General features: G+C 42.5%; 1 protein-coding gene across 8 annotated transcripts; it reads right to left on the reverse strand.

The window, feature by feature from the left end:
• Positions 1 to 1429: 1429 nt before the first annotated feature.
• Positions 1430 to 24619, reverse strand: ZNF410 (zinc finger protein 410). Of its 8 annotated transcripts, none has more exons than XR_010917245.1 (13): positions 22126 to 23319; positions 18345 to 18480; positions 17939 to 18157; positions 17049 to 17099; positions 15215 to 15406; positions 13916 to 14075; positions 11953 to 12134; positions 8617 to 8706; positions 5569 to 5694; positions 4745 to 4882; positions 3945 to 4080; positions 3231 to 3450; positions 1430 to 2482 (listed from the first exon to the last, which is right to left on the reverse strand). XR_010917245.1 is itself a non-coding variant. In XM_067533630.1 (13 exons), exons 2-12 carry the CDS (start codon positions 22156 to 22158, stop codon positions 3953 to 3955), a joined length of 1455 nt encoding a protein of 484 aa, XP_067389731.1. In that variant the 5' UTR covers positions 22159 to 22313; positions 23903 to 24619; the 3' UTR covers positions 1430 to 2482; positions 3945 to 3952. The 8 variants fall into 8 exon arrangements, 7 of the variants coding, with proteins under 7 accessions (XP_067389731.1, XP_067389746.1, XP_067389737.1 ...); XM_067533630.1 differs by lacking the exon at positions 3231 to 3450 and adding an exon at positions 23903 to 24619 and having other exon boundaries at positions 22126 to 22313; XM_067533645.1 differs by lacking the exon at positions 3231 to 3450 and adding an exon at positions 23349 to 23465 and having other exon boundaries at positions 22126 to 22313.
• Positions 24620 to 27531: the final 2912 nt, after the last annotated feature.

Below are 27531 nucleotides of genomic sequence, written 5' to 3' on the forward strand. Positions count from 1 at the left end.
ATACATCAATACATTTTTTATGAGTTGATAGACTGGTGGCCCTTCAGGGTTGTAAAATATTTGTGGCCCTCAAGCCAAAAAGGTTGGGAACCACTGACTTAGCCAGTTATTCCCCATTTTGTAGGGGTGTATTTAATTTTTCCTTCCTAAGTGTAGTACTCTTCACTTGTCTTTATTGAATGTTATGTTGATTTCAGACCAATAGTTCAATTTATCAAGGTTGTTTTGAATTCTAATTATGTCCTCTAAAGTGTTTGCACCATTCCCAACTTGGCGTCATCTGCATTAACCAAGTCATTAATGAAAATCTTGAATTTTACCAGACCCCCTATATCCCCCCCAGATATGTTCCCCCAGTTTCACAAAACCACTAATTACTACTCTTTGAGTACAGTCTTTCAACTAGTTTTGCACTCACTTTAGGCCACATTTAGTCCACCATCTAGTCCACATTTTTTTTTTTTTTTTGTTGGGAATTGTTTTGGGACCAGTTATACTCCCATTAACTTCAGAGTTTTTTTCTACATGGACTTCAGTGGGACCAGGAGCAGGCACTACACGTAAGTATGTCCACTCTAGTTCCTGGCTGCATCTTAAATAATATAAAGGGTATTTCTATAGCTGACAGCTAATAGAGATCTTCCTTTAGATAACAGTGTTTTTTTTTAAGATAAGTCTGTGCTTTTAGGGGTAAGTCTCATTGACAATTAGAATGCTTTCTGAAAATGTGCATTATGTCAAAGGGTTTTGAGATTAAAAGGTTTCAAAATGGCTTTTTTAATTTTTTGCAAGATGTCTGTTTCTTTGTGCCACCCTGTCCTCATGTTTTGTTCGTTCTTCATGCCCTTTAACTTTGGAAAAAATGAAGGTAGGCTCCGGAGTTGGCACTTTCCTTTCCAACAGCCTCCCAGCTTGAGCTAACACACAGCAATGCTGCATGGTAGCAGTCTTTCTCATTGACCAAATCTCAATAGAATCTCAGCTTTTATTTAAAACAAAAATTAAGTTCCTAGCCTTTCTGGTTGAATCACCTTCTAAATATGGAACCACTGCAAGTGTTGAGTCTGCAGACAGACAGAATAGAACCGTATCTGAGAACCAGATATGGTCCCTTCACAAAAGCAGAAAAGCCACTGTTGTTCCATTATGCAGGGGTACTCTGTGCAGAGAGGTTTCGGGAGGTGAACAGTCTGGTGGTCACGGCCTCCGTCAAACCCTGTCAGATAGGAGGGACACAGAAGCCTCTCCTAGCACTCTATGCCATGCCACTAGGGTGGAGGGGATGGGGCGAACAGGTTTCCCACCTCCTCCTCCCAAAAAAATCATTTTCTGTGTAAAGCCCATTTACTTAGGCTTGTAAATGTGTACATGTGGGGTGAAAGAAAGTAGCATAGGGTCCTAAAGATGCAAACTACTACCTTTATCTCAATGGGGTGCTAACTCAGGAGTATAAGAATGATCATTTAAATGTCCACTCAGCTACCTGTTTCACTGCAGACCATTACAGCAGAAAGATCCACAGTTAGTTGGATTGATGGAACATGATTAGAACACCACTACCTTTTTGCTCACACGGGCTGCTATCTAGCACGGTTGGCATGTTTTCGAAAGTGACCGTTGCACATACTGTCTATGCCACACTTTGGGAGAAAGATATAAAAATTATTACATTTACATGATTTATATAAAAACTCTTTTTTCCAAACCTGATCAGAAGCCAAAGAACAAAACAGGCTGTTTATTTACAATACAGTAAACACTAAAAATCTTCTACCTCTGATTTTTAAATAAACTAAAAACACTAATAAGCATTTTAGAAATGAAGAAACACGGGGCAAAGCAAGCAGCAGAGCTGGCTCTGAGGTAATTCTCTAACTTGTGACTAGCCTCAGATTCTGGGACAAGGTGGAACTCCAGGGAACATATCTTCATGAAGCAAGGAAGAGTGGTGGAGAAGCTCCTGCTGCTCAAGGAAGAGCCTCAGATCTTACTTAGGATCACCCTAGAAATAAACCTTCAAAGCTCAGAAGGAAGAATGGGACTGCAATGCTCTGGTTCAGAATCCACTACCCCCTAAATAGTCTTCTCTAAGAAAAGCCCCTGTTACTTGCTTAAGCAATACTAATGCCTTGTAAGTGCTGGAGCTTGTGAACAAATTTCAACTTCAGGTAAAAGTGGTTTGAGGTTGCAGTGGTGGAAGTGCATTCCTCCCAATGGCAGGTTTAGAAAGTCCCACTTGCCAGTCCAACATGATTAGTGGCTCCTGAATTTAGCTTTAGGAATCTGCTTCAGTCACCTGGAACTCTCATATTCTACATCTCCTATCCCTCTGTGGACTCTTTTGTTCCAGCAAGTCATGAAAAGTAAGCTGCCTGCACAGCACATACTCTGGATTCAGGTCCTGCATCTCTCCTTTAAGTGAACTGCACGCAAAAGTCTGTTCTTTAACTTTGCATCCTGTGTCTTCTCCTTCCTTCTGTAACTGTAAAGTCAACAAACACTCAGTTCAGATTAACATTAATGCTCCGTGCGCAGATAAAAGTATCACATCCTCCTGTATACTGCACATAGGATTTATTTACTAGATTCTTCCAAATCACCCACAACTTCCCTGCTACCACAAACACACAATCTTCTAAAAAGCTTGTCACAACATGCAAGCCACTCCCAGGACCAGTTCCATGCACCTGCCTCCCAGTTCTCAGAAAACTCATTTTCCTGGTTGCAGCCATCTGGAAACTTGAACCCCACCCTGGATTAAAATTTTAAAGTGTCTGGAAGGAAGGATGGGAAGGGGAAAGAGTGGCAGAAGGATCCATCTTAATCTATAAACATATTAAATTGCAACTGAAAAAAAGCCCAGAATAGAGTTAAAAAGTGGCATAAATTGAGCTTGTTTGAACTGAATGAAATTGCTAATGGGGGGTTGTCTGTCTTTTGGTTAGTTTTTGGTGTTCTAGCAATTTCCCACCAAAAAAAAAAAAATCTTAAAAAGGGATTTGTTTTGACTGAACAAGATTGCTGATTCTTTTAGGCATTTCTGAAGAACACTTAACAGTAAGCCATTTTCCTGAATCTGAAAGATATTCCACCTAGACAACATCATTATCCCCTTGGCTATATCCTGAGCAACTGCTGAGGTTCCAGTCATTTCCATCTGGCATATAAATTTCCTCCCATCTCTTTTCTACCATTCTCTTTTTGCCTAGTAAGAGTTCAGTTTAACCAACCAGAATAGATTTAATGTTGCAGTATTTTGGTGAGATCTAGTTGATAAGCTAAATGCAATTCCTGAGCAGCCTGATCTTGGTAAAATTTTGCCACGGCCCTGGAATTTCCAGTTGGGTCCCGTAATGGGCCTTTGATCTTCCAGCAAATGAACTGCAACTCAGACACACACCCTCTTTGCTATTTTTATTCTCTCCTCCTTTGTGTATGTTTTATCTTGTCCTAAAGACAAACAGGATTGGATTTTTAAACAATTTAAAAACTAAGAATTACCAACTAAATATGAATCAATTCTAATAAGAACAATTTATGCTATTTAAAAGAAACTACTCCTTTCAAGGGGGGGAGGGGGGGAGAGAGAGAAAGAAGAAAATGGTATTGCTAAAATAAAGAGCTGAGTTTTAAATACTATATAGTGTACTATGCATTTAATAAATGTTAAAAACAAATGTTTGGTGGTGACATATGAACCCATGTCTTGGCATTGTAATCCTGAACTCTAAACAAAATAAGTAACTTAAAAACCATCTCTGATCATCCTAACAAAATGAGCCGTATTCTAAGGCTACGAAGGTGTCTTTCTTTTGGTCTACAAATATCTTGGAAATAGCAGTATGAAAATACAGATCTTTCATTTCTGTTCTGAAATTTAGCAGCAACATAGGATTTTTTTTTTAAAAATCTTTAAAGGAGGAATAAAGGCCTGCTCAACTGACCTGTAGATTTACTGTAGTAAAGCAGATGCCCCATAGGAGTGACTCCCTGTTGACATGGTGACCAGATGATGAGACTGTGGCAAAACTACATCAGGTGCTGATTGGAGGGCACCTGGTGTTGCTTCAGCAAGAACCTCTGTAAATCACAACACATTTACATACAGTAGCACCACATATTTAGATTGTTCTTTGCAAATAGACATATTTAATTGGGGATTATTAATTTAAGTACATCTAAGCACTCTGAGCTCTTCACATAAGAGCCATTATATACATACTATGCACACTTATACTAGAACTAATCCAGAGGGGGAATATATTAGCTCAGAAAAAAAGTCTGAACATCTAAAAGATACCAGAACCATTTAAAGAACTTGACACACCAAACAAACGACTAGGTTAGGAGGATGGAGAGAACACAGCAGATATAATTCAATGATGTTACGTAGTATTTAGGCTATTAAGAGTCAGCCCTAATAGTGAGATGTATTAGAGTAGCCTCTCAAGGTAAAGGATGAAAGGCCATTGCTTGAAACATTTAAAATATCTTAGATTTAAGAAAATGAGATGGAAGAATGGTATTGTAATGCCTCCCCAGGAGATGGGTTAAATGACATCTACGAGGAAGAATTCATCTCTCCTTCCACCTCCAGCTTTATAATTCATTCTCCACCTACTCATCCCCCTACCTGCACAATAAAAGCAACACTCAATCATCCCACTGCATCAAAGTGAGACTCGAGGAATAACTATTTCAGTCACCACATATAAGGGGCGGAAAAAAGAGCAGCAGGTCTCACCCTCCTTTACTCCAATAATAGACTCAGTATCTGGCAAGTGCAGAGACTCCACACCAAGGTGAGGCTGAGAGTTCATGGAGATCAGATTCTTACTATGCACAGCTGCTTCCTCCAGCAAACTGCTGCCCATGAGCGACTCTGTTACAAAAACAACGTGCTGTGAACTATCTAGACACTGCCCCTGCTGCCCACCACCCTCAGAGGAAGTGACTTCTCTGTGTCACACACACCTGGTGAAAATGTTTATTTTCCAAAGATAGCCATTTCTATAAATTCCCACCCATGGGTCTGTGCTCCAGCATGCCAATAGGTGGGAACTTCCAGAGTTCTAAAATGTTGAGCCCTTAGAACACCTGCCACACAAACAGGCTGAGCTGGATATGTTCAGTGAATTACTTAAATAGAAAGAATAAGCTCACCCCCCTGAAACAGAGGACACATATGAAGGACATAAGTTTCATTTCAAAAGAGATCAGATTCAAGATTTTTCAAAACAAGGGCCTACCTGCCCCTTGGCTGTCACATGGAAATGCCCTCCTATCCTTTATCCTGGATCTCTCTCACCTACTCCTTTCCCATTACCACCTTTCCCAGGAAGGGCTTCCTCCCATCCAGGCAAGAATTCCATTTTCCATCCTACCCTGACCTCCTTAGGGAGGGACAACCTGCCCCACTGCTCTATCTAATCCTATCACTTCCTGTAAGAACACTCTCTCACCTCCTCCTCCTCGTCCATACATCCACTTGCTCACCCATGTCTGGTGAATACCCTCCTCACACCCCCATCCCAGGGAAGATGTCTCTCTCTCCTGCACATTACTTACCCGGTTGCTCTCGCTGTCTGCTTCCAGCTGCTCCAATTCTGGAGTGGTGCTTTCTTATGTGCACATTCCGGCTACCACTCTGGGAAAATGTCTTCCCACAGATATGGCACTGATGGGGCTTCACTCCTGAAAAAGCAGACCAAGTTGACAGTTCTGAATTTGGAAGTAAAGACCCAATCAATAAAAGAGCATGGAGTCAAAAGGATTACATCGTTTGCACTGACCATGAAATTCAGGTAAAACCAATTTCTGTTTTCTAGAGAGAAGTAATTCTCTCAGAAGGGAAGCTCTTCAGAAATCAATGTTGCAAAGTGCTGAAAGAATTAAGTCTTGAAGAGGGCTATCAGGTTCTCAGCCATTTTGTGAGAATGTGTAAGTTATTTGGAGTATCTAGCCATGAGGTAGCTAGAGATCTTTCCCCAGAGGTGGAAACATTTGCTATCTACTTGTACCTGGAATGTACTCTGACCAAAAGCGGGGGCAAAATCTTGTGGAATCTTGTGAGATATTGTGGTCTCTGGCCCATATCATGAGTACGAGGCAGGCTCTAGTGTCCAGCCTCTAGTTAGTGGGTAGGTTTACTGTTTAAAGGCCAGTGTGTAGAGTTTTCACCAAGACAGTGGTGTCCGTGGCCACAAATGCAAACTCAGTGGAGATGGTGTGCAAGGAAAAGGCATGGAGTTAAGCTTAGTCCAACCCCCCCCCCACACACACACACACCACACACACACACACACACACACACCACACCACACCACACCACACACAGAAGGCCTCACTGAGGATATTAGAATGAACCACATTTGGAGTTTGCTGACCATGTTTGATGCTCAAAAGAGAATGGAGAAATTTTTACAAAAGTGAAAATACTTCTGCTATTTCAAACTCCTGTCTCACACTTTGTTTTTAATTTGATGGTAATTGGATGGACGCGCGCACGCACGCACACACTCCAAACCTGCTCTGTCCGACCACCATATGAGAGAGATCTCAGATGGAATGATTCAGCTGAATGTACAGAGGGATTAGAATCTATCTTATAGTAGAAAATTAGCTAAAACTTTAATTATAGTATAGATATCTGGCTCAATGACATGTTAGAAATATTTGATATAAATCTTTGAATTTAGAAATGGAATAAGCTTGAAAGGAGAAGCAGGAGATAGGCCACAAGTACACAAGCTAGATGATAACTTAAATGGCATCACAGACACTTGGTGGGATAAATCTCATGATTAGAATATTGGTATGGGAGGTCTGGGTTGTTCAGGAAGGACAGGCTGGGAAAAAAGGGAGGTGTTGCACTATACTTCAAGAATGTATACACTTGTTCTCAGGTCCAGAAGGAGGTGAGAGGTAGACCAGTTGGAAGTCTCTTGTTAAAAATAAAACTGGGTGTGGGAGGGAGGAGTGACATTATGGTAGGGGTCTACTACAGATCACCAAACCAGGAAGGAGAGATGAATGAGGCATTTCTAGAACAAACAACAGAAATATCCTAAACATAAGACCTGATAGTAATGATGGACTTTACCCAGATATCTATTGGAAAAGTAATTCAGCAAAACACAAAATGTCCAATAAATTCTTGGAATATGTTGGGAACAACTTTTTGTTTCAGAAGGGGGACAGCCATTTTTAGACTTGATTCTAACAGGAAGGAATTACTTGTGCGGGGGAGTGATCACAAAATGATAGATGTAATGATTCTAAGGAAAGAAAGGAGTAAGAGCAGCAGAATAAGCACAATTAACTTCAACAAGGAGGCTTTAACAAACTCAGAGAACTAGTAGGTAAAGGCTCATAGGAAGAAAATCTAAGAGAAAAAGAAGTTCAGGAGAACTGGCAGTTTCTCAGAGAGACAATATTCAAGGCACAACAGCAGACTATCCTGATGTGAAGAATAACAACATGCCTGCACCGAGAGCTCTTTAATGACCTGAAAATCAAAAAGGAATCCTACAAATAGTGGAAACATGAACAAATTGCTAAACATGTGTCACACTGTCTGAAATGGTTCACAGCTGTGTCAGTCTCAAGTTAGACTGTCAGGAAACAGGGCAGACACCTCAAACTGGTGGTATATCTATAATTAGATTTCACCAAACCACTAACAAATGTGAACTCCTGGATCACTATATTAGTCTTACCACGAAGTTAACACTGGATTTACCTCATGAGTACTGGCAAATTCCCTTAGATGCATGCCACTTTAAAGTGTGCCTTAATGGTCAAATCAGCAGACCAAGGACTCATAGCTCGGGCATCCCTCAGGGCTCCCTCCTGGCCCTAGTGCTTTTTAATTTATACACGGCAGATATACCAATGATGGAGTCGAGGAAATTCATGTATGTAGATGACGTTGCCCTAACTGCTAAGCACAAAAGCTTCCATACTATCAATTGCACCCTAACCCAAGATCTTAACATAATGGCTGATTATTTCCAATGCTGGAAACTTAGCCCTAACCTAAGGAACAACTGAGTAGATGGTTGTACTGCTGAAAAGGATCTGGGGATTATAGTGGAACACAAACTGAATATGAACCAGCAATGTGATGCAGCTGCAAAAAAAGGCTAATATTCTGGGGTATATTAACAGGAATGTCATGTGAGACATGGGAGGCTACTATCCTACTGGCGAGGCCTCAGCTGGAGTACTGTGTCCAGTTGTAGGTGCCACACTCTAAGAAAGATGTTGACAAATGGGAGAGTGTCCAGAGGTTTTTAAGAACAGATTAGACAAACACTTATCAGAGAAGGTCTAAGTATACTTGGTTCTGCCTTAGCACAGAGGTCTGAATTAGATGACCTCTTCCAGGCCTACAATTCTATGATCCTATGAAGACAGAGCCTGTCAGAGGGCATCCAGGAAAGGGCAGATACTGGGCAGAGGACATAATGTCTATGAAGGGAGCGCTAAAAAAAGTAACATGAATACCAGTTCCATAGAAAACAGGGGATTTTCTACTGCAAATTAAACCAAAATACTGCAACACAGACATGGTTTAGCATATAGGCCTCATCTAGCCAGATAAGGACTCCCTACCTGAATGGACAACCAGATGTTTCCGAAGGCTGGAGTATTCGGCAAAGGAACGACCACATCCTTGTGCCTCACACAGGAAGGGCTTTTCCCCTGTATTGGATGAAACACAAATTCTTAGGTGTTAGGACCTTTACTTCATTTTATTTTCCAACCTCTTGTGACATCCCTGATCCCATTCATTCCCTCCACTGGCCTTATATTACAGCTACCAAAGTTCACCAAGAAGGCAGACTCGTTATGAACTTGTTAAATGCAACTCTTCATTAGCTATCAAAGGTATATGCTGAAATCCTCCTCCTTCAAGCTGAATGTGACTCTTCCATAGCATTAGCAGCCCATGACTCACTAAAAGAGGCCAAATCAGGGCTCAACTTGTCTGTCTATTTCTAAAAAGACCTCAGTATAGTATAGTTACTTACTTAATACTTTACTTACTTAGTATAGTATTTAGGAGCCCAGAAAGTAAACACAATATTCCAGGTGTGGTTCCATAAGAACTACACAGAAATTGATTACAACCTTGCAGTTCTGAGATGTCATGCCCAGCTGTATGCAGCTCAAAAATCACAAGGGCTTATTTGTTGCCATACGCTATTTCAAATCCATATCTGAATTTGCTGACCACTATCACCTTTTATAGCTCTTTCAGCCATTAGTGCTTCCTAGTTTTCTGCCTCCCATAGAATATCTGTGTTTGGGATTATTATTCCCCAGATGTATTTGTTTTTACATTCCTAGGCTGAATCTCATTACTATTTCCTTCTCATATGTCTAATCTTTACAGATCCCTTTGTATTTCTCCAACCTCACTGGTGTTCTCATCTTCCAATTTCAATCATCTATGTATTTCATTAACCTGCTATTAATCCTCTTCCAGGTCACTAATGAGGATGTTAAATAAAATTAGGTCAAACAGATGCTGCAGCATCCCACTAGAGAGCTCCTCCCAACTCAATACACTGTTTATAATCACAGGGCTTCAGCCAGATTTCATGCCATGTGTCAATTGCTGCCAAGGCAATTTGAATTACTCCACACAAGACTAAGTGAGACATTGTATCAGATGATATAGAAAAATCTATGTATATTATATCGATCATATACTCTTCATCAAGTAATTTTGTAAATCAGTGAAAAAGGTGATCATGTATCTAGTGTAACGTCCTCTTTATAACTCTTCTCCCATGCAATTTATTGCTTGGGTTAATGGTTATTGGGGTATTTGATGTATCTGAGTGACAGGGATTCAGGAAACATGTTCTGACTGGTGTTGTGGTAGTGAGAGCATACACAAGATTTTTATCAGTCATTTATGTAACTTGCTCAAGATAAAAATATTAGGAAGGAAAATTAGCATTGATGACACCCAATCAGCGGCTCAGTATATAATTTCATCTATAGAAATACATGTTGTATTTGTCTGAACACAACCACAACTTGCAACTGTCTTCATGTTTTGTACATGAGGATGGTTTCCCCCATCTCCCTTAGGTCTCATTTAATTTATACCAAAGCAAGTATTTGCCACTTATTGCTAGCTACTCAGATACGGGAACAACTGGTCTGTGACACATTTTAGTTTAGATATGCTAATTTCTGATGGGTTCTGAAGCCACTGTGTACGCAACAGCTGGATCGGTAAACCTTAGCCCTCCTTGAAGAGAAAGATTAACGTAGTAGAAAACGGAGTCCAAAGACAACCACAAACACTATCACTACATATGCAAAATTTCCCTATTCAGATATACCACTTTCCATTACCATCCCAACACCCATCCTTCAACTGTATGTTCTCTAGCTAGATTGTAAACTCTTCAGGGCAAGGATCTTGTCTCCATACACATCTACAAACCACATAGCACACTGGTGCAATATAAATAAAACATAATGAGTGGGGGAGCCTGTATGTTCTGCATTGCAGAAGTTTTTTTGGAACGGCACTCAAATCTGAACTTTCATGTTAATAAAGGTGTTTTCGGTACTTGTAGTTATGAAGATAATTTTAAAACATTAACCGAATATGAACTGACATAGTGTTGTCTTCCAGAGTTTTTAGACAGTCTCAAACAATATTCTCAGACACACAGACTGCCCTATGCATTTCAGTTGATTGTTAATGCTGAAACCTGAAGTTTGTAGTTTAAATATCAATGCTGGTGACTATTAAACTATTGAAAATTTTAGCAGGAAGATCCAGATAATTCCACACTGCCTACCTACACCTTTCCAGGGGCATAAAGCCCCAAATACCCACTACCTAGCTGCCACGATTTTCAGCTAGTCCCCCAATTTCTATGATTTAGCTCTATATTATCAATATACAAATCAGCATATTTAGGACTGAAAATATGTGGACACTGTAAAATAAATTTAATGTGTATTACAACAAAACACTGGGGGTATAATACTGATTGAATTATTCTCATTTTTATATTTATTAGAAACCTTGATTTTTTATTTTAAAATTAAATTGTCACAGAATTCAGATCCAACCTGATGCAGAGGGCCAAGCATATAGTAGTGCACCTTGGTTAGTATTAGCACTTGTGGAGCACTTTACATCTTCAGAATACTGTACTAAGCATTATCATTGCTGCTTCTTATTAGACCTTTCAGCTATAGCTTTTGATCCTCTCCTCTCTGCCTCTCTAAACATCGCCTCTGTAAACATTTGTCAATATATTTATCTCTTATTTAACAAGTAGCACATGTAATGAGGGAGCTAAATTCAAATTAATCTAGATTCTAACAGCTAGTTCACTGTTAGGTCTCATTTAATTTATACCAAAGCAAATATATGCCACTTGAATCAAGCACTAGTCCAGTTAGGACTGTGTATCTAAATTCTCAACAGCAAGGACATGGGGTTAGGTCAGGATTCACTTTAGTCAAGAATCTCAACCTACTTTGCCTCTCCACTCATAAGTATTTAAACTGACTTCTCCAAAAATCCTTAAAGTGTCTAATTTCCAGTTGTCATCCAACTGGGAACCCCTTAGTTTTCTGAGAATTAAAAAGGCCCTGGGACTGATTTAGGAAGGAAAACAGACATTTACGTAGCTTGGCTAAGTGACAAGTAAAAGGAAAACATGATAAAAGTACACAGCATTTGAAGGGTGTAAACCCCAAGAAGAGGGAGGAATTATGTTGGGTACTACGGGGGTAAACAGCTGGTTAACCACATTGATAAATGATTGTAAGTTGGAAAATGAGGACACCAATGAAGGCACAGAACTACATATGGACACTGCTCTTCCTGGACCATTTCTTGGGGAGTGTTCCCTGAATGAAGGACTCTACCCTTGGAGACTAAGAAGATCTGGGATTTAAACGCACCAGTGTGAATCCGTAAGTGGTTCTTCAGATTCCCAGCTGTTGTGAACTGCTTCGCACAGCCCAGCTCAGTGCAGACAAATGGCTTCTCACCATTGTGAGTTCGCATGTGCACCTTCAGTCTTTGCAGGACATAGAAGCTTTTCCCACAGCCTTCTGCTGGGCAGGTGAAGGAACGATCATTCCTGAGAGGCAATAAAAGAACTGCAGGAACTGGTTATGAAACAATGCATTTTCTCAGGGACATTCAATTCTGCTGCTACATCTGTTTTTTAAATAAGGTTTCTACCTTTTACTTACTTTTTCAATTGAAATGAATGAGCTACAAGGAAATTCAGTGACCTAACCAGGTAAGTGGCTTAAATCTGTATTTAACTAGATTAGTCATTAAGGAACTTCTACCAGATGGTCAGAAGTTGTAAAATCTACTGGAAAAAGAAAACAGAAAATAAATCCAAGCCTCTTTGGCCTATATCACAGGTTTTTTGCAACCTTAACTTTGTTTGGGAAAGATGACCTAGTGCAATGTCCAACATAGCACACATCCTTACTGTAGCTGGGATTGGGATAGGAGTGATACATGTACGTGAGATGGGGAAGCTGAGTTAACACTGTCCATCATACAGGATATTTTAGATTAAGGTTAACTCTACTTTAAAATATCATTAATGACCAGCAGGAAAAGCCTAAATCTGACTTACTTTTTTTCAATTTATGTGGCATATGGATGAATCTAAAACAATCAATCACACTGTTCTGGTTTCTGAACGGAGATGCAAATTTAGAGATGGGCTCAGCAGTTACTGCTCCTTCCAAATTCTCTGTTTTATTAAGGTAATATGAACTCCTGAGACTTTTCTTTCTTGGGATAGGAGTGAGTATTAAGAGAGAGAGCGCCATGGTGAGGAGGATCAAAATCCAACAATCTTGTTTTCCTCACTTTGAGATTGGTCTGCAGTATGTATTTATATGCACTTTCTTTATGTGTCCCCTTCCACCAAAAAAAACCAAAACAAGCAATTAAATGTTTTTCCAGAAATACTTGGACCAATTCCAGGCTACTCAGCAGCATTTTTTTATTATTATTTTCAAGTTTACATTAATAATCATGTTTTCTATGAACCAGGAGCTTTTCTGTGAAGATGTCAGCTTTCCCTAAGCCACAGTGGATTTCATGAAGGATAAGCAGAATTATGAAAAGAAACCTTTCTGGACTGGATGCCTTCCCAGCCAGACTGACAGTGTGCAGAAGGGGTGCTGAACATAAACCAGGGGTCCCCAAACTTTCAGCTGCCAGGGCCACATCACTCAGTCTTGCTCTTATGGTGGGCCGGAGCGGTTCCTCTTGGCCAGGGTGCTGGGCCCATGTCACGTGGGAGAGAGGCAGGGGGAAGAGATGGGACCAGGAGGGGGGAGCGGCTGCCGTGCAGCGCTGCTTGGGGCCAGGAGCGGCTCCTCCTGGGCATGGTGCTGGGCTCAGTCACTTGGGAAAGGGGCGAGGGGGAAGAGGCGAGGCTGGGAGGGGGAGCGATTAACGCATGGCGCTGCTTGGGGCTGGGAACGGCTCCCGGCCAGGGCGCTGGGCCCACATCACGTGGGAAAGGGGCAGAGCTGGGGGGAAGGAGCAAGGCCAGAATGAGAGAATGAAGACTTGGCACACCACTTGTGAAAGTTTGCCGATCCCTGTGTTATGTTACGAAGGGCCGCACGTAATTGTAACACCACTGGACTCAGCAGGCCGGTCAAAATGTGTCAGCGGGTCTCAGTTTGGGGACCCTTGACAAACCCTTGTTACTGAAAGCATTCAGCAGCTAAATCTGGGTTTTAATTTTGAGTTTCTCTTTGCCTTTCACCTCTGAAGAAATATTTTCCACAATGGAAAATAATAATGATGTTTTGTATGAAGACCAGGAATTTCTGCAAGGTTTTATAAAGTCACAATAACAGAGATCTCTGCTCTACTCACCTATGAGTTTTTAAATGATATTTGAAGTGGGCTGGCCACACAAATGTTCGATCACAGCCCTCAACTGTACACTTCAGCTTCTTCTCTACGCGGGACAGGTGAGGCATGGGGCTGGAATCTTTCGGCTGCCCATCTCCTGAGCAAAGATGAACACTTTCACCTAGAACAGAACAGAAAAAACTGTCAAAGTCCAGAGAGGAGATGGATTACTGTATGAAAGAGACAGGACAACCGCTAGTACATTCCAGGCCTATAAACCAGATTTGTTCCTGGTTATCATGTATTTACCCAGTCCTATTAACTAGATACTGCTACCTAGCCCATTGCAGGGACCACATACCTATCTACCTATCTTCCCAGGCCTATAAACTATTCCCAGCAAAGTACCATATCATATCAGCTATCTCCAGATTAGAATAATGATAGGGAGCATGTAATGCTGAGAAACCAGAGGTGACAAATATCAACTAAAATAGTAATAATAGGTTACTTGAACTAGCCAAATATTAAATAGTCAAATGTCATCTCAGGATTCAGTCAGGATACACAATTTCTCAACACCTTGGAATAGCTAATTCTAAAGCACAGAAGACTTAATTGTTTCAAGACATAATTGTAGTTGAGCCATTATGTAACCGATCACAATATAATTAATAGCTCAAACAGGTATCCCTCAGAAAACTGAATACCAAACCTAGTGGAGCCACTAGAAAAAACAAAAAATACAGCAGGCAATATGAAAAATGGACATTATGAGGATTGAAAAGCAATTTGAAGAGCAAACAGCTGTAGGCAAAAAGAAACGACATGAGATTCTTTAAACAGATCAAAAGCAGGAAACCTGCAAGAGAATCGTGGTGGGTCTGCTGGACAACCAGGGAACAAAAGGAGCAATTAAAGAGGTAAGGACATTATAAAGAAGTTAAATGACTGTCCTGCATCAGTCTTCACTATAGACATTTTGGGGGAGATACCTTAAGAGCAGGTCGGGGGTAGGTATTATAACTGAACTCCTTTGAATTCAAACTAATGAACATATTTTCCTAGAAAATTAAATCTGTATGCTAATAAAAAGTGGTGCCATTTCTGTTATGTTTTCAGCCCTAACAGATACGGAAACCTTGCTTTATAGTTAAGGCTGTATTGAGGTTTTCAATTAGAGATGCTAGCAATGCCTCCATAATGATTTAGTATAGTTAGAACCTATCCTGTAATCAGATAGGATAAACAACTACAGTTACAGCTAGTTGTCTTTTACAGAAGGTTAAATCTTTAAGATGGTAACAGGACATCACCTACCATTATTGCTTGCTTTGGCATTCTTTGCAAGTTGTGCTCGAGTGGCAGCAATCAAACTATCATGGGCCAATTCCTGCACTCGTAGGAACCATGGAGTACTGCTGTCTGTGCTGTCATGGGAGAGAAAGTCATTCCCAGAATCCTCTGCTTCATCCTGAACGAATACCAGGTGTTCTGCTGGACAGCCCAGACCTGGAAGAGAAGGCAACTCTCTGAGACAAAGATAGTCAACGAAAGGGGACTTTCTTGCTTCTCAGAGGCTAATAAAATCATAGAAGATTAGGGTTGGAAGGGACCTTAGGAGGTCATCTAGTCCAACCTCCTGCTCAAAGCAGGACCAACCCCAACTAAATCATCCCACCCACAGCTTTATCAAGTCACACCTTAAAACCTCTAAGGATGGAGATTTCACCACCTCCCTAGGTAACCCATTCCAGTGCTTCACCACCATTCTAGTGAAAAAGCTTTTCCTAATATCCAACCTAGATCTCCTGCACTGCAACTTGAGACTATTATTCCTAGTTCTGTCATCTACTACCACTGAAAAGAGCCTAGCTTCATCCTCCCTGGAACCCCCATTTCAGGTAGTTAAAGGCTGCTATCAAATTCCCCCCTCATTCTTCTCTTCCGCAGACTAAACAAGCCTAGTTCCCTCAGCCTCTCCTCATAAGTCATGTGCTCCAGTCCCCTAATTATTTTGTTGCCCTCCTCTGAACTCTCTCCAATTTGTCCACATCCTTTCTGTAGTGGGGGGCCCAAAATGGGACACAATACTCCAAATGTGGCCTCACCAGTGCCAAACAGAGCGGAATAATCATTTCCCTCAATCTGCTGGCAATGCTTCTACTAATGCAGCCCAATATGCCATTAGCTTTCTTGGCAATAAGGGCACACTGTTGACTCATATTTAGCTTCTTGTTCACTGTAACCCCCAGGTCCTTTTCTGCAGAACTGCTGCCTAGCCAGTCAGTCCCCGGTCTGTAGCAGTTCATAGGATTCTTCACTTCACTTCACAGGACTCTGCACTTGTCCTTGTTGAACCTCATCAGATTTTTTTTGGCTCAATCCTTCAATTTATCTAGGTCACTCTGTATCCTATCCCTACCCTCCAGCATATATACCACTTTCCACAACTTAGTATCATCTGCAAACTTGCTGACGGTGCAATCCACCCCATCCTCCAGATCATAAATGAAGATGTTGAACAAAACCGGTTCCAGGACCAACCCCTGGGGCACTCCACTTGTTATCGGCTGCCAAGTAGACATTGAGCCGTTGATCAGTACCTGTTGAACCCGATGATCTAGCCAGCTGTCTATCCATCTTATAGTCCATTCATCCAACCCATACTTCTTTAACTTGCTGATAAGAATACTGTGGGTAGACTGTATCAAAAGCTTTCCCCACATCCACAGAGCTAGTCATCTCATCATAGAAGACAATGAGGTTGCTCAGGCATGACGTGCCCTTGGTGAATCCCTGCTGACTGTTCCTGATCACCTTCCTCTCTTCCAAGTGCCTCAAAATGGATTCCTTGAGGACCTGCTCCATGATTTTTCCAGGGACTGAGGTGAGGCTGACTGGTCTGTAATTCCCCGGATCCTCCTCCTTCCCTTTTTTGAAGATGGGCACTATATTTGTCTTTTTCCAATCATCCAGGACCTCCCCTAATTGCCACGAGTTTTCAAAGATAATGGCCAATGGCTCTGCAATCACATCTCAGCCAACTCCCTCAGCACCCTCGGATGCATTACATCTGGCCCCATGGACTTGTGCATGTCCAGCCTTTCTAAGTAGTCCTGAACCTGTTCTTTCACCACTGAGAGCTGCTCACCTCTTCCCCATTCTGTGCTGCCCAGTGCAGTAGTCTGGGAGCTGACTTTGTCTGTGAAGACAGAGGCAAAAAAAACATTGAGTATTTCAGCTTTTTCCACATCATATGTCAGTAGGTTGCCTCCCCCATTCTGTAAGGGGCCCACACTTTCCCTGACCTCCTTCTTGTTGCTAACATACCCATAGAAACTGTTCTTGTTACCCTTCACGTCCCTTGCTAGATGCATCTCCAGTTGTGCTTTGGCTTTGCTGATTTCACTCCTGCATGCTTAACTAGGGAGGAGTATAAAAGGACTGCTCATCTGACCAAGCTTCCATTTCTTGTAAGCTTCCTTTTTGTGTTTAAGCTCACCAAAGACTTCTTTGTTAAGGCAAGCTGGTTGCCTGCCATATTTGCTATTCTTTCTGCACATTGGGATGGTTTGTTCCTGTGCCCTCAATAAGGTTTCTTTAAAATACAGCCAGCTCTGTTGGACTCCTTTCCCCCTCATATTAGCCTCCCAGGGGATCCTGTCCACCAGCTCCCTGAGTGAGTCAAAGTCTGCTTTTCTGAAGTCCAGGGTCTATATTCTGCTGTTCTCCTTTCTTTCTTTTATCAGGATCCTGAACTTGACCATCTTATGGTCACTGCTGCCCAGGTTACCACCCACTTCTACTTCCTCTACCAATACTAATATCAATGATACAGACATAACCTCTGCATTAAGCCTCCACTAAACTCTGCATTGTGGGAAGCTGCTGATGGTTACATGCTCATGAATAATATACACCAACACCCAGCAAATTTCATATTTCCCCATCATATGCAGCTGGGACAAAAATGCATTTGTATCTCCTGCATTCTACTATCTGAAAGAGTTCCAACCGGATGAGGACAAGAAGGGGAATTACCTGCTCTTGTTAGGTTGAGAAGAATAAAGGAAGTGTTGTCACTGGGCTGGAGGTCTTGCAATAAGCTGGAAGACTCTGGACTTGACAGGAGCTCGGGTGGTTTCTGTACAGTTTGTGCCCTTGTCTCCTCACCATCAGGGCCTACATTTACCTGGAGGCTTCTCAAGACAGCAGATGAAGGAACATCTTTGGAGGAGTTAGTGTGACTTGGAGAATCATCTAGTGAAGAGAATGAGATCAGAGACCTCTAAGTAGCAAAGCTCCACCATTAATGAAAAAGTCCTAATAACTCTTCTGAACCTATCCCTCCACCACTGGGATCCCTTCTGAGCAAGAAGCAAGGTGGTGGCACTAAAGACAACTATATAAACAGCACTCCCGCACAAATCTGTACCATATATTTTACCTGGCAACATAAGTCTGTTGCATTCTGAGGTCTCAGTAACAGGAAGGAGGGAGAGACAGGTGATGCCTTTAGGTTCTGACTCCACCAGCCCCAGTCCCAGTGGAATAGATGTGTTCTGAACAAACTGAACCAGCAGCTGAAAAAGAGAGGATCTTGAAAATAGGATTCAGCAGTAAGCAAATCTGTTTACAGCATAAGGTTCCAATGACATAACAAAAACATTGTTAGCCTTCTTCTACCTTGTAATACACACAGAACCCAATCCAACATTCCTTGAAGTCAATGGAAGTCTTCCCACTACTTCAATAGGAGTTGGATTAAGCCCATAACTGAAAATATTAGCATCTATAGATGACATCCCCAATTATTTCATGAGATTGATAATCTTGATTTTTTTTAAAAATACAATAAAATGGCCTGGATCACTAAAGTTAGTAGGGATGTCTATTATTAAGGCTGCCTAATAGTTGCCATTATAACCCTCATTTTCTATCACTTTCAACTTTGTCAAGCTCTAACCTTTCAATCCAAAATTTTCCATACTTAATCTCTGGCTCAAACTGGCTTAACAAAAAAAATGTTATCGAAAATGGTTCAGCCCTTTTCAGGAATGTAGGGCGTAAAATACTAGGCAGCTCTGTCAATATAAAAAATAATTCTTTTGAAAGGTTTGAAGCAGAAACCAAAAATTTGACAAGAAACTAGTCATGAAATCAGAGAAGTGCATTGTCCCTCTGAAAATCTGCCTAGATTTGGCCAAGTTCTGAGTTGCAGAATTTGTACGTTCTTTACTCATTCTCCCTTCACCAGAAAATCTCAAAGTTCAAACTCTTGCCACACTACTCCAGGCATGTTCTTGGGCCCCTCTAAACCTCTGTCATTCCAAAGTGAAAGCAAAGTTTTACCTCCAGGACACAGACACAGGAAAAATGGATCCTCCCAGCATTGCCACACTCCTCCCACATATCAAAACACCCTCTGACCTACTGCAAGAAATAATGGGCTAGGAGCCAGGAGATCATGAATTCCAATCTCTTCCCATGACTCACATTAATAATTCTGAGCGCTATCCAATCCTTATCATCAAGCGACGCCCCAAAACCTTACACCTAAGAGAAGATGAATATAAATCCCTGGAGACCAAAGAGGCTGCACAAGATCATTTCTGGCAGAGCTACAAGGAGAACCCAAGTCTCATCCACTTTAGACACTCTGCCTCTCAGAAATAATATGCCAAATCTATATTCTTGTCTCTGGGGTCTGTAAAATGGAACTACTCCTGCTTGTGTTCACAAAATATTTAAGAGCCACATATGAATGAGAATCATTAAAAAAAAAATACCACCCAGGAGCTTTATCTTTCAGTTCCCTGCTCTGACCATTAGACCAGAGAGTCAGGACTAGAATCCAGATACGCATTCTACCGCTGTCTAGTAAATAAATGTATAGATGTCTTTTTAACTTAAAAAGAGAAAATTCCATAAGAAAACTGTTAAGAGAACTTTACCCTTATTGTGATATAGCCTTTAATTACACGTTCACATATAGCTCAGTGAACTGTATACAGAAGCTGGCTATCTATAGCTCTCCCTAATTAACTGCAGGGGAGGGTGTAATCAATGAGACAGAGGGCTGCAGACAGAGAAATAATAGTTGCATGATAAAGGTAGTGGCCTGGGACCCAGTTGAGCTGGGTTCCATCACTGCTTTTCACTCAGACTTACTGAGATTGTGAGTATGTCACTATATATACTAATTAAGGAGATCGTTGTGATGGATATTGCAACCCCACGCATATCTTTGTGGACCATATTGTTGTAAGTTTATGAATGATTTATGTATGACTGTGTTCTGCTCTGTGGAGAAGGGTTACCATAGCTCCTACAGGACCTAAAAACAGAGGGGGGTGATTAAGGCAAGTAACTGGACTAAATAACTCCAGAGAAGTTCCATCCCCTGGAGGGGTTGCATATACTGGTTCAGGCTGGTTTTCCCCAGAGATTAGGGTTTTTTTATATAAAAGGATGAACTTGAAATGATTTCTGGCATTCATTCAGACCCAACAAATAGACAGGACCTTCTGTCCAAGAGGGCCCCAACCCTTGCAGAAGGATTGGAATGTCTTTGGCCTATTTGGGAGACTGATGGATGACTGCTGCTATGGTTAGTGTTTAAATCTGCTTAATGGCTTTATTATGTTTTCTCTGTAATGCTTTTACCTTAAGAATAAAATTGGTTGCTTAGAAAGAGCTGTGTGGTAACTTGTAACTGCTGGCAATACACTATATTCATAGCCCTCAGAGAGAAAGCAAAGCGCTGGCCTTCAGGCAGACTGGCTTGCTGGGGATATCACAGCGTAAGGCAGGGAGCTGTGCAGCCTTAAAACCTTTGGTCTGAAGGGAATGGGACAAGGATCCCTAATCCAGAGACAGGTGATGGCTGGAGATCAGTCTGGCCAGTCCTGGAGTGGGGGCAAGGGAAAATACAGGTGCAGTTACCCTGAAACTGTGACAGTCATCACTAACTGCGTGCGCCTCATTTCCTGGGTACCCAAAGTGACACACCTTGGGCTTGATTTTCAGAAGTGATGAGCACTCACAACTCCAAATGAAGTCAATTGGAGCTGTCAGTTTTATAAACCTCTGAAAAATTAGGCCGTAGGCATCTTAAATTGAGCATCATATTACACCCAAAATTAGTGGACACTTGAAATTTTTGGTCCTAATTTATCTCATTTCCCCCACCTCCCTACCTCTCAGAGATTTTATGAAGTTTGTGTGGCATTCAGATGGCCATAGGTCAGATGTACTGGGCCATAATTCATATCCCAATTTAAAAGATCACTAATGCTTATTAGTTATAATGCAGTAGCATCCAGAGGCTTCAATCAAAATTGGGGATAATTTTGTCAGGTACTCTATAAACACATATTAACAGTTAATCCCTCTCCTGAGATCTTATTTTGTAGTTAAAGACAAGATACAATAACAGGGTGGGGTTAACAGACTTGTAGAACTAGATAGCTTAAAGTAATTCAAAGTTATTGTTTTTTAAAAAAGAATATAAAATCTCCCTCATTACACACATTCTCAAAGAGATGATATTAAACACCACACTGGCTTTATTTTTGATAATGTTTGTGAGGAAGGATTTTAAAATGGACCCCCTTTCACCACAAACAATCCAAGGACAGTCAAACATTTTAATAAAGGACACCCTCCTACCCATTCACAATTACATAATATCCCTGTGACAACTACAGCAATTGATCACATGGAAAAGTCATATTATGAAGATATGTAATGCATTTTTAGTTTCATTCAATGCAATTTTGCAGCTGGAACCAAAAAGAGAGACAGAAGCACCATGTGAACAGCCAGCTGTCTGTGGACAAAGATCTGGGAACTTCTGGAGTAACACAAACTCCCAGAATCTAGTAGTGTCACTCTGGTAGGGAGGAAAAGAAGTTGATACAAGAATTTAAAATAATGATAATCATAATAATGAGGAAAATATATTTTCTCACCCACTGTTATTTTATTAAAAAATGACTGACGTGACTTTGCTCAAACTCAAAACAAATTTTAAAAAAGTCAATGTTTTTACAATATAAACCACTAAAAATGACTGATTACAAGAGAAAATATAAGGGGTGCTATTATCTGCAATACTTAGACAGTTTTGAGAAATTACTATCTAAATGGCAAACTACATTTTCTTCTGAGTTGAATCATGGAACAGAAACCCAGTAAGGAACATAAACCAGTTCAGAGCTGCTCACCTCTGGTTTGGATTCTAACTCATCCGATAACATGGATTCAAGTTTCCGATTCCTGCAGCTGTCCTGGGCAAGGCACAAGTTTAGAATTCAGAATGAACAGTCCCCTCTGATTATTCTCATAGTCTCCTAGCTTTAAAGGAGTGTGGTCTTCCTGCAAGAAGCTGTACTAGGCAGATATTTAATTTAACCTAAAACAAATAAGAAAATGGAAGTGTAAGCATCTGAGACTTATCACTGATGAATCAAAGTCCAAAAATGTATGGATATTGTTAAGGAGTATAAAATCCCACTCAATATGGGTGGTCCTTGCAGTTCTGTCTATGTGTTATAGTATTATCACAATGGTGTCTGAATGCTAACAAAATAGTGCAAAGCCAAATTCAGTTAAAAAAACCCTAGTCTCTATACCTCACTTGTATTATCTAATTTAAGCCTACACAGAATTAAAGAGGCAGTAATTTCTGTTCCTTATATCCAGGGAGCATTGCCAGGAGCTGTTGTGAACATCTGGGCTTATCTAGATTGTTGGTGGAATGGAATTCCATAGCCAAGGATCCATAATCAAGAAAGTTCTACCCACCTGTTCCCAAAAATGTCATCTATTTTCTGATTGTCAAAAAGTCTCTGATGTTCACAGATATCTTTTGACTTAGTTTCACCTCACACACACCACCAATAAACTAACCAAGCTATTTTTTTTCCTACAAGTTAGCAGGGAGGAGAGATAGATTTTGTTCCTATTTCTGGAAAGTGCTCAGATACTAGTAACAGGATCAGCAAGAAAAGAGGATAACCACTTCTCCTGCTCCATCAATACCACAAAACTTCCTACAAGTCCTATAGAACATAATGGTCTGAAAAAACACAACTTTTCTTTCAGGTTGGATCAGCATAAAAATTAAGATAGAGCCCTCCTGTGGGACTCCCCACCCTTTTGTCTGTCCAGATGTAAGATGCACTTCTAGGCAGAGACCATGTCTTGTACTAACCATACACTGACACACCCATTGACTGAACTTAATAAGGAAATAATCATAATTAAAAAAAAACAGGAATTAAATCTACAAAGGGTTTATGGTACTTTGTTCACGTTCTAAGATCCCCCTTTGCCTTTCAAACTGCAGACTTGGCTGGGTCGGTCATTGGTCAGTGACTGTCACACCCAGTGAAATAAGCTACTACCTGTAAGGGAAACAGAGACCAAACCAAGTTGTAATATTTACGTTACAGCAGCAAAAAAGCCTGGTCACTAGTGCCTCTCTGCAGCTCTCCCAGAACAGCTTGGGATTTCAGTATGACACGCCAGCACCAGCCTCACTCTGTCCTGTCTGCGGGCAATGGCCTGAGCAGCTGGCGAGCGAAATAAGCCAACGCCGCGAAGACAGACCAGTGGGTAGCGACGGACAGGGGGAGCCCGAGGCCAGACCGGACGGAACCGGGGGAGGCCTCGAGACCCAAAGGCACAGACGTGTGGGCGGAAATGGGGGGCGCGCGGCACACAGGCGCTCCCGCCCCCATCGGGGCAGGCTCCTCTCAGCGCGGCTGCCGGGCGGCTGCGTTCCCCTCTCACTCTCCCCTCCCCTCCCCCACACACAGCTCAGCCCAGCCCAGCCCAGCTTTCGGGGGGAGGCCCCTGCCCCCGAGAAGGTGCCAGCACCGCCTCGCGCGAGCCCCTACCGCCCGAAGGCGGAGCGGAGCCCCGGCGAAGGGATTCATTCCCGCGCATCCCCCAGATCGGGACCCCCCACACTCGTCTGGCTCCTCCAACGACTCTTACCGGCATCTCAGAACTACCCGGATGTGACGCGAACCCAACGAGCCGGAAATGCCAAGGCGTTCAGCAGCACTACGGTCTGGGTGATTTTCTAGGCACGCCAAGGCCTCTCAACTCTATGACCCACTCGGAGCGAGGCCAGCCCGGCACTCCACCACTACAGGCTCAAGCGGTTACGGGTCACGCTGCTCATCACCGTATCCGGTTCCGGTTCCCCCCCGTCTCGGGAGGGATGGGGCCCTACTACAGCCCGTGGTTCTCTAGCGCTGCCCCATCCCCTGGAGAGGGAGGTATCGCCCCCGTGACCCCGGAACACACCCCGAGCGCGGCTGTGGCGTTGCTTGTTGTCCACTGGGGCTGGGACGCTGCCTGACAGGTGGTGAAAGAGCAGCAGGGCAGCTCCAACAGCGGAGCTCCCGGAGAGCAGCCTGGATCCGGGCAGCCCATTCCCGCGCCGAGGGGAGCGGAGCGGAGCGGAACGGGGCTGGGCCGCCCGAGCCAGGCTGAGGAGGAACAGGGAGGCGGGAGCACGGTTCTCGGTCCGGCCCAGCCCCGCCCCGTTCCGCTCCCCACGGCCCGGGAATGGGCTACCCGGACCCAGCCTGCTCTCCAGGAGCTCTGCTGTTGGACCTGCCCTGCCGCTCTTTCACCACCTCTCAGGCAGCGTCCCAGCCCCAGTGTACAACAGGCATTGAGTCCCAGCCCCCAAAATCATGCGCCGTTAACAAAGAGAACATGGGCTCTTTTATTTATGACCTTGTTCGTGAGAGCGCCCATTGCCCAGCTTTCCGCCGTAACCACCAGGGCCAGGCGCTCAGGGGGTGAGTGGTTTGTTTTGTTTACATTAAAACTGAGATTCTCCTATAATCACATGACTGAGGTCACCCAATGTCACAAGACTTGTGATCAACTCGCAAGAACTGGCAACATTAAAACTTAGTCTCTTCTCTCCTTTCACCCCACAACCAGTCTGTGACTACGTTCTTTGCTTACAAGCTTCTCACTGTTACTCAATTTGCTCCCCTTCAAGCTATTCAAAATAGTGCTGGTGCCTGGTTCATAAACTGATACACGTTGCTCCTCACAGTCCCCTCAGTACCAGTGACTGCTGTTACCAGTATTATCTCATTGTTTCTTTGTCCAGCCCATTCTGTCTGTATCCATCTGCCGTCTCTTAGACTTACATTGCAGGGGTTTGAACTGTCTTTTTGTTCTGTGTTTGTACAGAACCTAGCACAATGGGGTCCTGGTCTGTGCCTAGGACTCATAGTACTATTACAAATAATAGTAATATTACTAGCACCAATACCTGATGGGAGAATAATTGTCCAAGTTGGAAGTCTCCTGTATGCCTCCTTTCTACTAAAAGAAAATCTGTCCCTGTTGCTGATTCCCCATCCTGTGGGCAGAAAGCGAGCCTGCTGCTTCCCACTTTCCCTTCCTTCCAGTAAGATACGTTCTTACGTTTGGCAGGCTACAGATTCCATTCATACCCTACTTGGTATGCATCACAGTCTTTAATATATTTATCCGCACCACACTGTTGGGAGGAAGGGAAGTACTATTATCCCTGTTTTTCAGATGAGGAACTGCCCAAAGTGTCACAGGAAGCCTGCAGCACAGAGGGGATTGAAACTGGGTCTCCTGAATTCTAGGCTAGTACACTAACCACTGAACCATACATTGCATCAACTTTTATGATGGAACGTCATTTCACCACATATTAATACACATGAAACCACAAATTGTTGAGCTCCCATTCCTATTTTGATCTGCCTTAACCACTGGTGCTGAGCCAGTATTCACAGTGAGTAAGTCACAGAGACGTGTGTTTTCACAGCAGGTCACAAAGTTAGGGTTATTGAGCCAGTGTGCAAAAAGCACATGTTCACACAAGCCTACAAAACTAAAGGAGATGAGCAGGTAACCTTGCAAAGGCCCGTATCTTTGCTTTTACCCAGCAAGCTAGAGGTACTGAACATGAATCCTCATAGAAACTTGCATCTTGACATCAGTCCAGTAAGACAGAATTTATGAAACAATCAGCCTTGAGGCTTTAGACTAGCTCAGCATGCTAAAGCTGCAGAACTAATGATCTCAAAGAGGCTTGAGCTTTAATATCAGCAAGCTTCAGATGCTGAGTTAGTGGTCTTACAGAGACCTGTGCCTTGACATCAGACTAACATGCTAGAAATGTGAGTTCACTGGCTCAGCAAAAACAATCTTTCTTGACATCAGACCAATGAGCTATAGGAACTGAATCAGTAACCTCACAAAGGCCTGTCCACTGACATCAAGCAAGTGAGCTAAGGATCCTGAGCTAGGGCCTCACAGAGCTTTCCCCTGTCATCATTTCAGCAATCTGTAGTTGCTAAGCCAGTAACCCTCATAGAAGCCTCGGCCCCAGATTCAGCGGAACTGAGGCAGTGACCCTCATAGCTGATGTCAAGAACCAGAGAACTCTCAGAAAGCAGAAACATCAGACCAGCAAGTTATAGATGCTGAGTCACTAACCTTAGTGGGTCCTCTGCACTGATATACTAAACAGCTAGAGGGACTGTGACAGTTACCTCATCAAGGAATGTGCCTCAACAGACATGGAGCAAGTTTGAGGTGCTGACCCAGTGATAGCTCAATGGTCCTACCCTTGATATCAGCACAGCAAGCCATAGCTTTTGAGCCAGTGACTTCACCTCCCAGAGACCTGCCCCTTTACATCAGACCAGCAAGCTGGAGGGGTTGTGTTAAATAGCTTGAGTCTTAACATCAGCTCAGTAAACTAGAGGTGCTGAGTAAGAGGCCGCACAGCATCCTGTCCTTTGACATCATGCCAGCATAGTAGTAACCAGCATCCCACTCAGTAACCTCATAACTGCATAACTTTTGCTTTGACATCAGCCCAGCAGTCTAACAGAGCTGAGCCAGGAAGTTTATAAAGCCTTCTGTCTTGACACTATTACATCAAGATAAAGATACCACTTCACTGGCTAGAGAACTGAGGACTCATCTGGTAGGAGAATGTGCAGTGTGAGCAGCAGGAGGAGCTGGTGCCTGGCTGAGCAGTTTATGGAGCTCCAAGTCTTTCCTGTGAATATATGGAATACCTCCAATACCCAATGAGACATTAACTATTCATAATGGGAGTCCCATATCTGACTTCTTTCTTCTACAGGAAGTTCTGTTCCTTTGATGGTTCCCCCTACAATCCAGATAAAATAAGAGACTAAGGCATTCAGCCACATCTTCTCCACAACCTACATTTCAGGACAAACAGCCTAATACTGACAGTTCCCTCTCTCCTCATGGCACGCCACTGAGGATTGTATAGATGAAGAAGATGGTTGGAAGATACATTTTGAGTTCTGTTTCTGGGAGGAAGTAGTACTTGGTACACTCAGTTTTAGGTGTGATTGGTACAATATAAATATGTAAACCAACACAAAAAGCTATGTTAAAAGAATGGTAAGTCTGCAAATTCAAGCACCTAAAAGTTAGAGAATGTCAGAAGTAAGGTTCCCAATGCAGAAGACAGGTTCCATCCCCCTCTATGAGTTCTGTTGTAGATCCTGTCCCTCAATATGTGTGTGATGGCAGGTTCTTTACCCACTCACTTCCCTGCACCCTCTGATTTT

This window comes from Emydura macquarii, unplaced genomic scaffold, assembly GCF_026122565.2.
Source record: "Emydura macquarii macquarii isolate MOO-44397 ecotype Brisbane River unplaced genomic scaffold, CSIRO-AGI_Emac_v2 contig_374, whole genome shotgun sequence".
NCBI lineage: Eukaryota > Metazoa > Chordata > Testudines > Chelidae > Emydura > Emydura macquarii.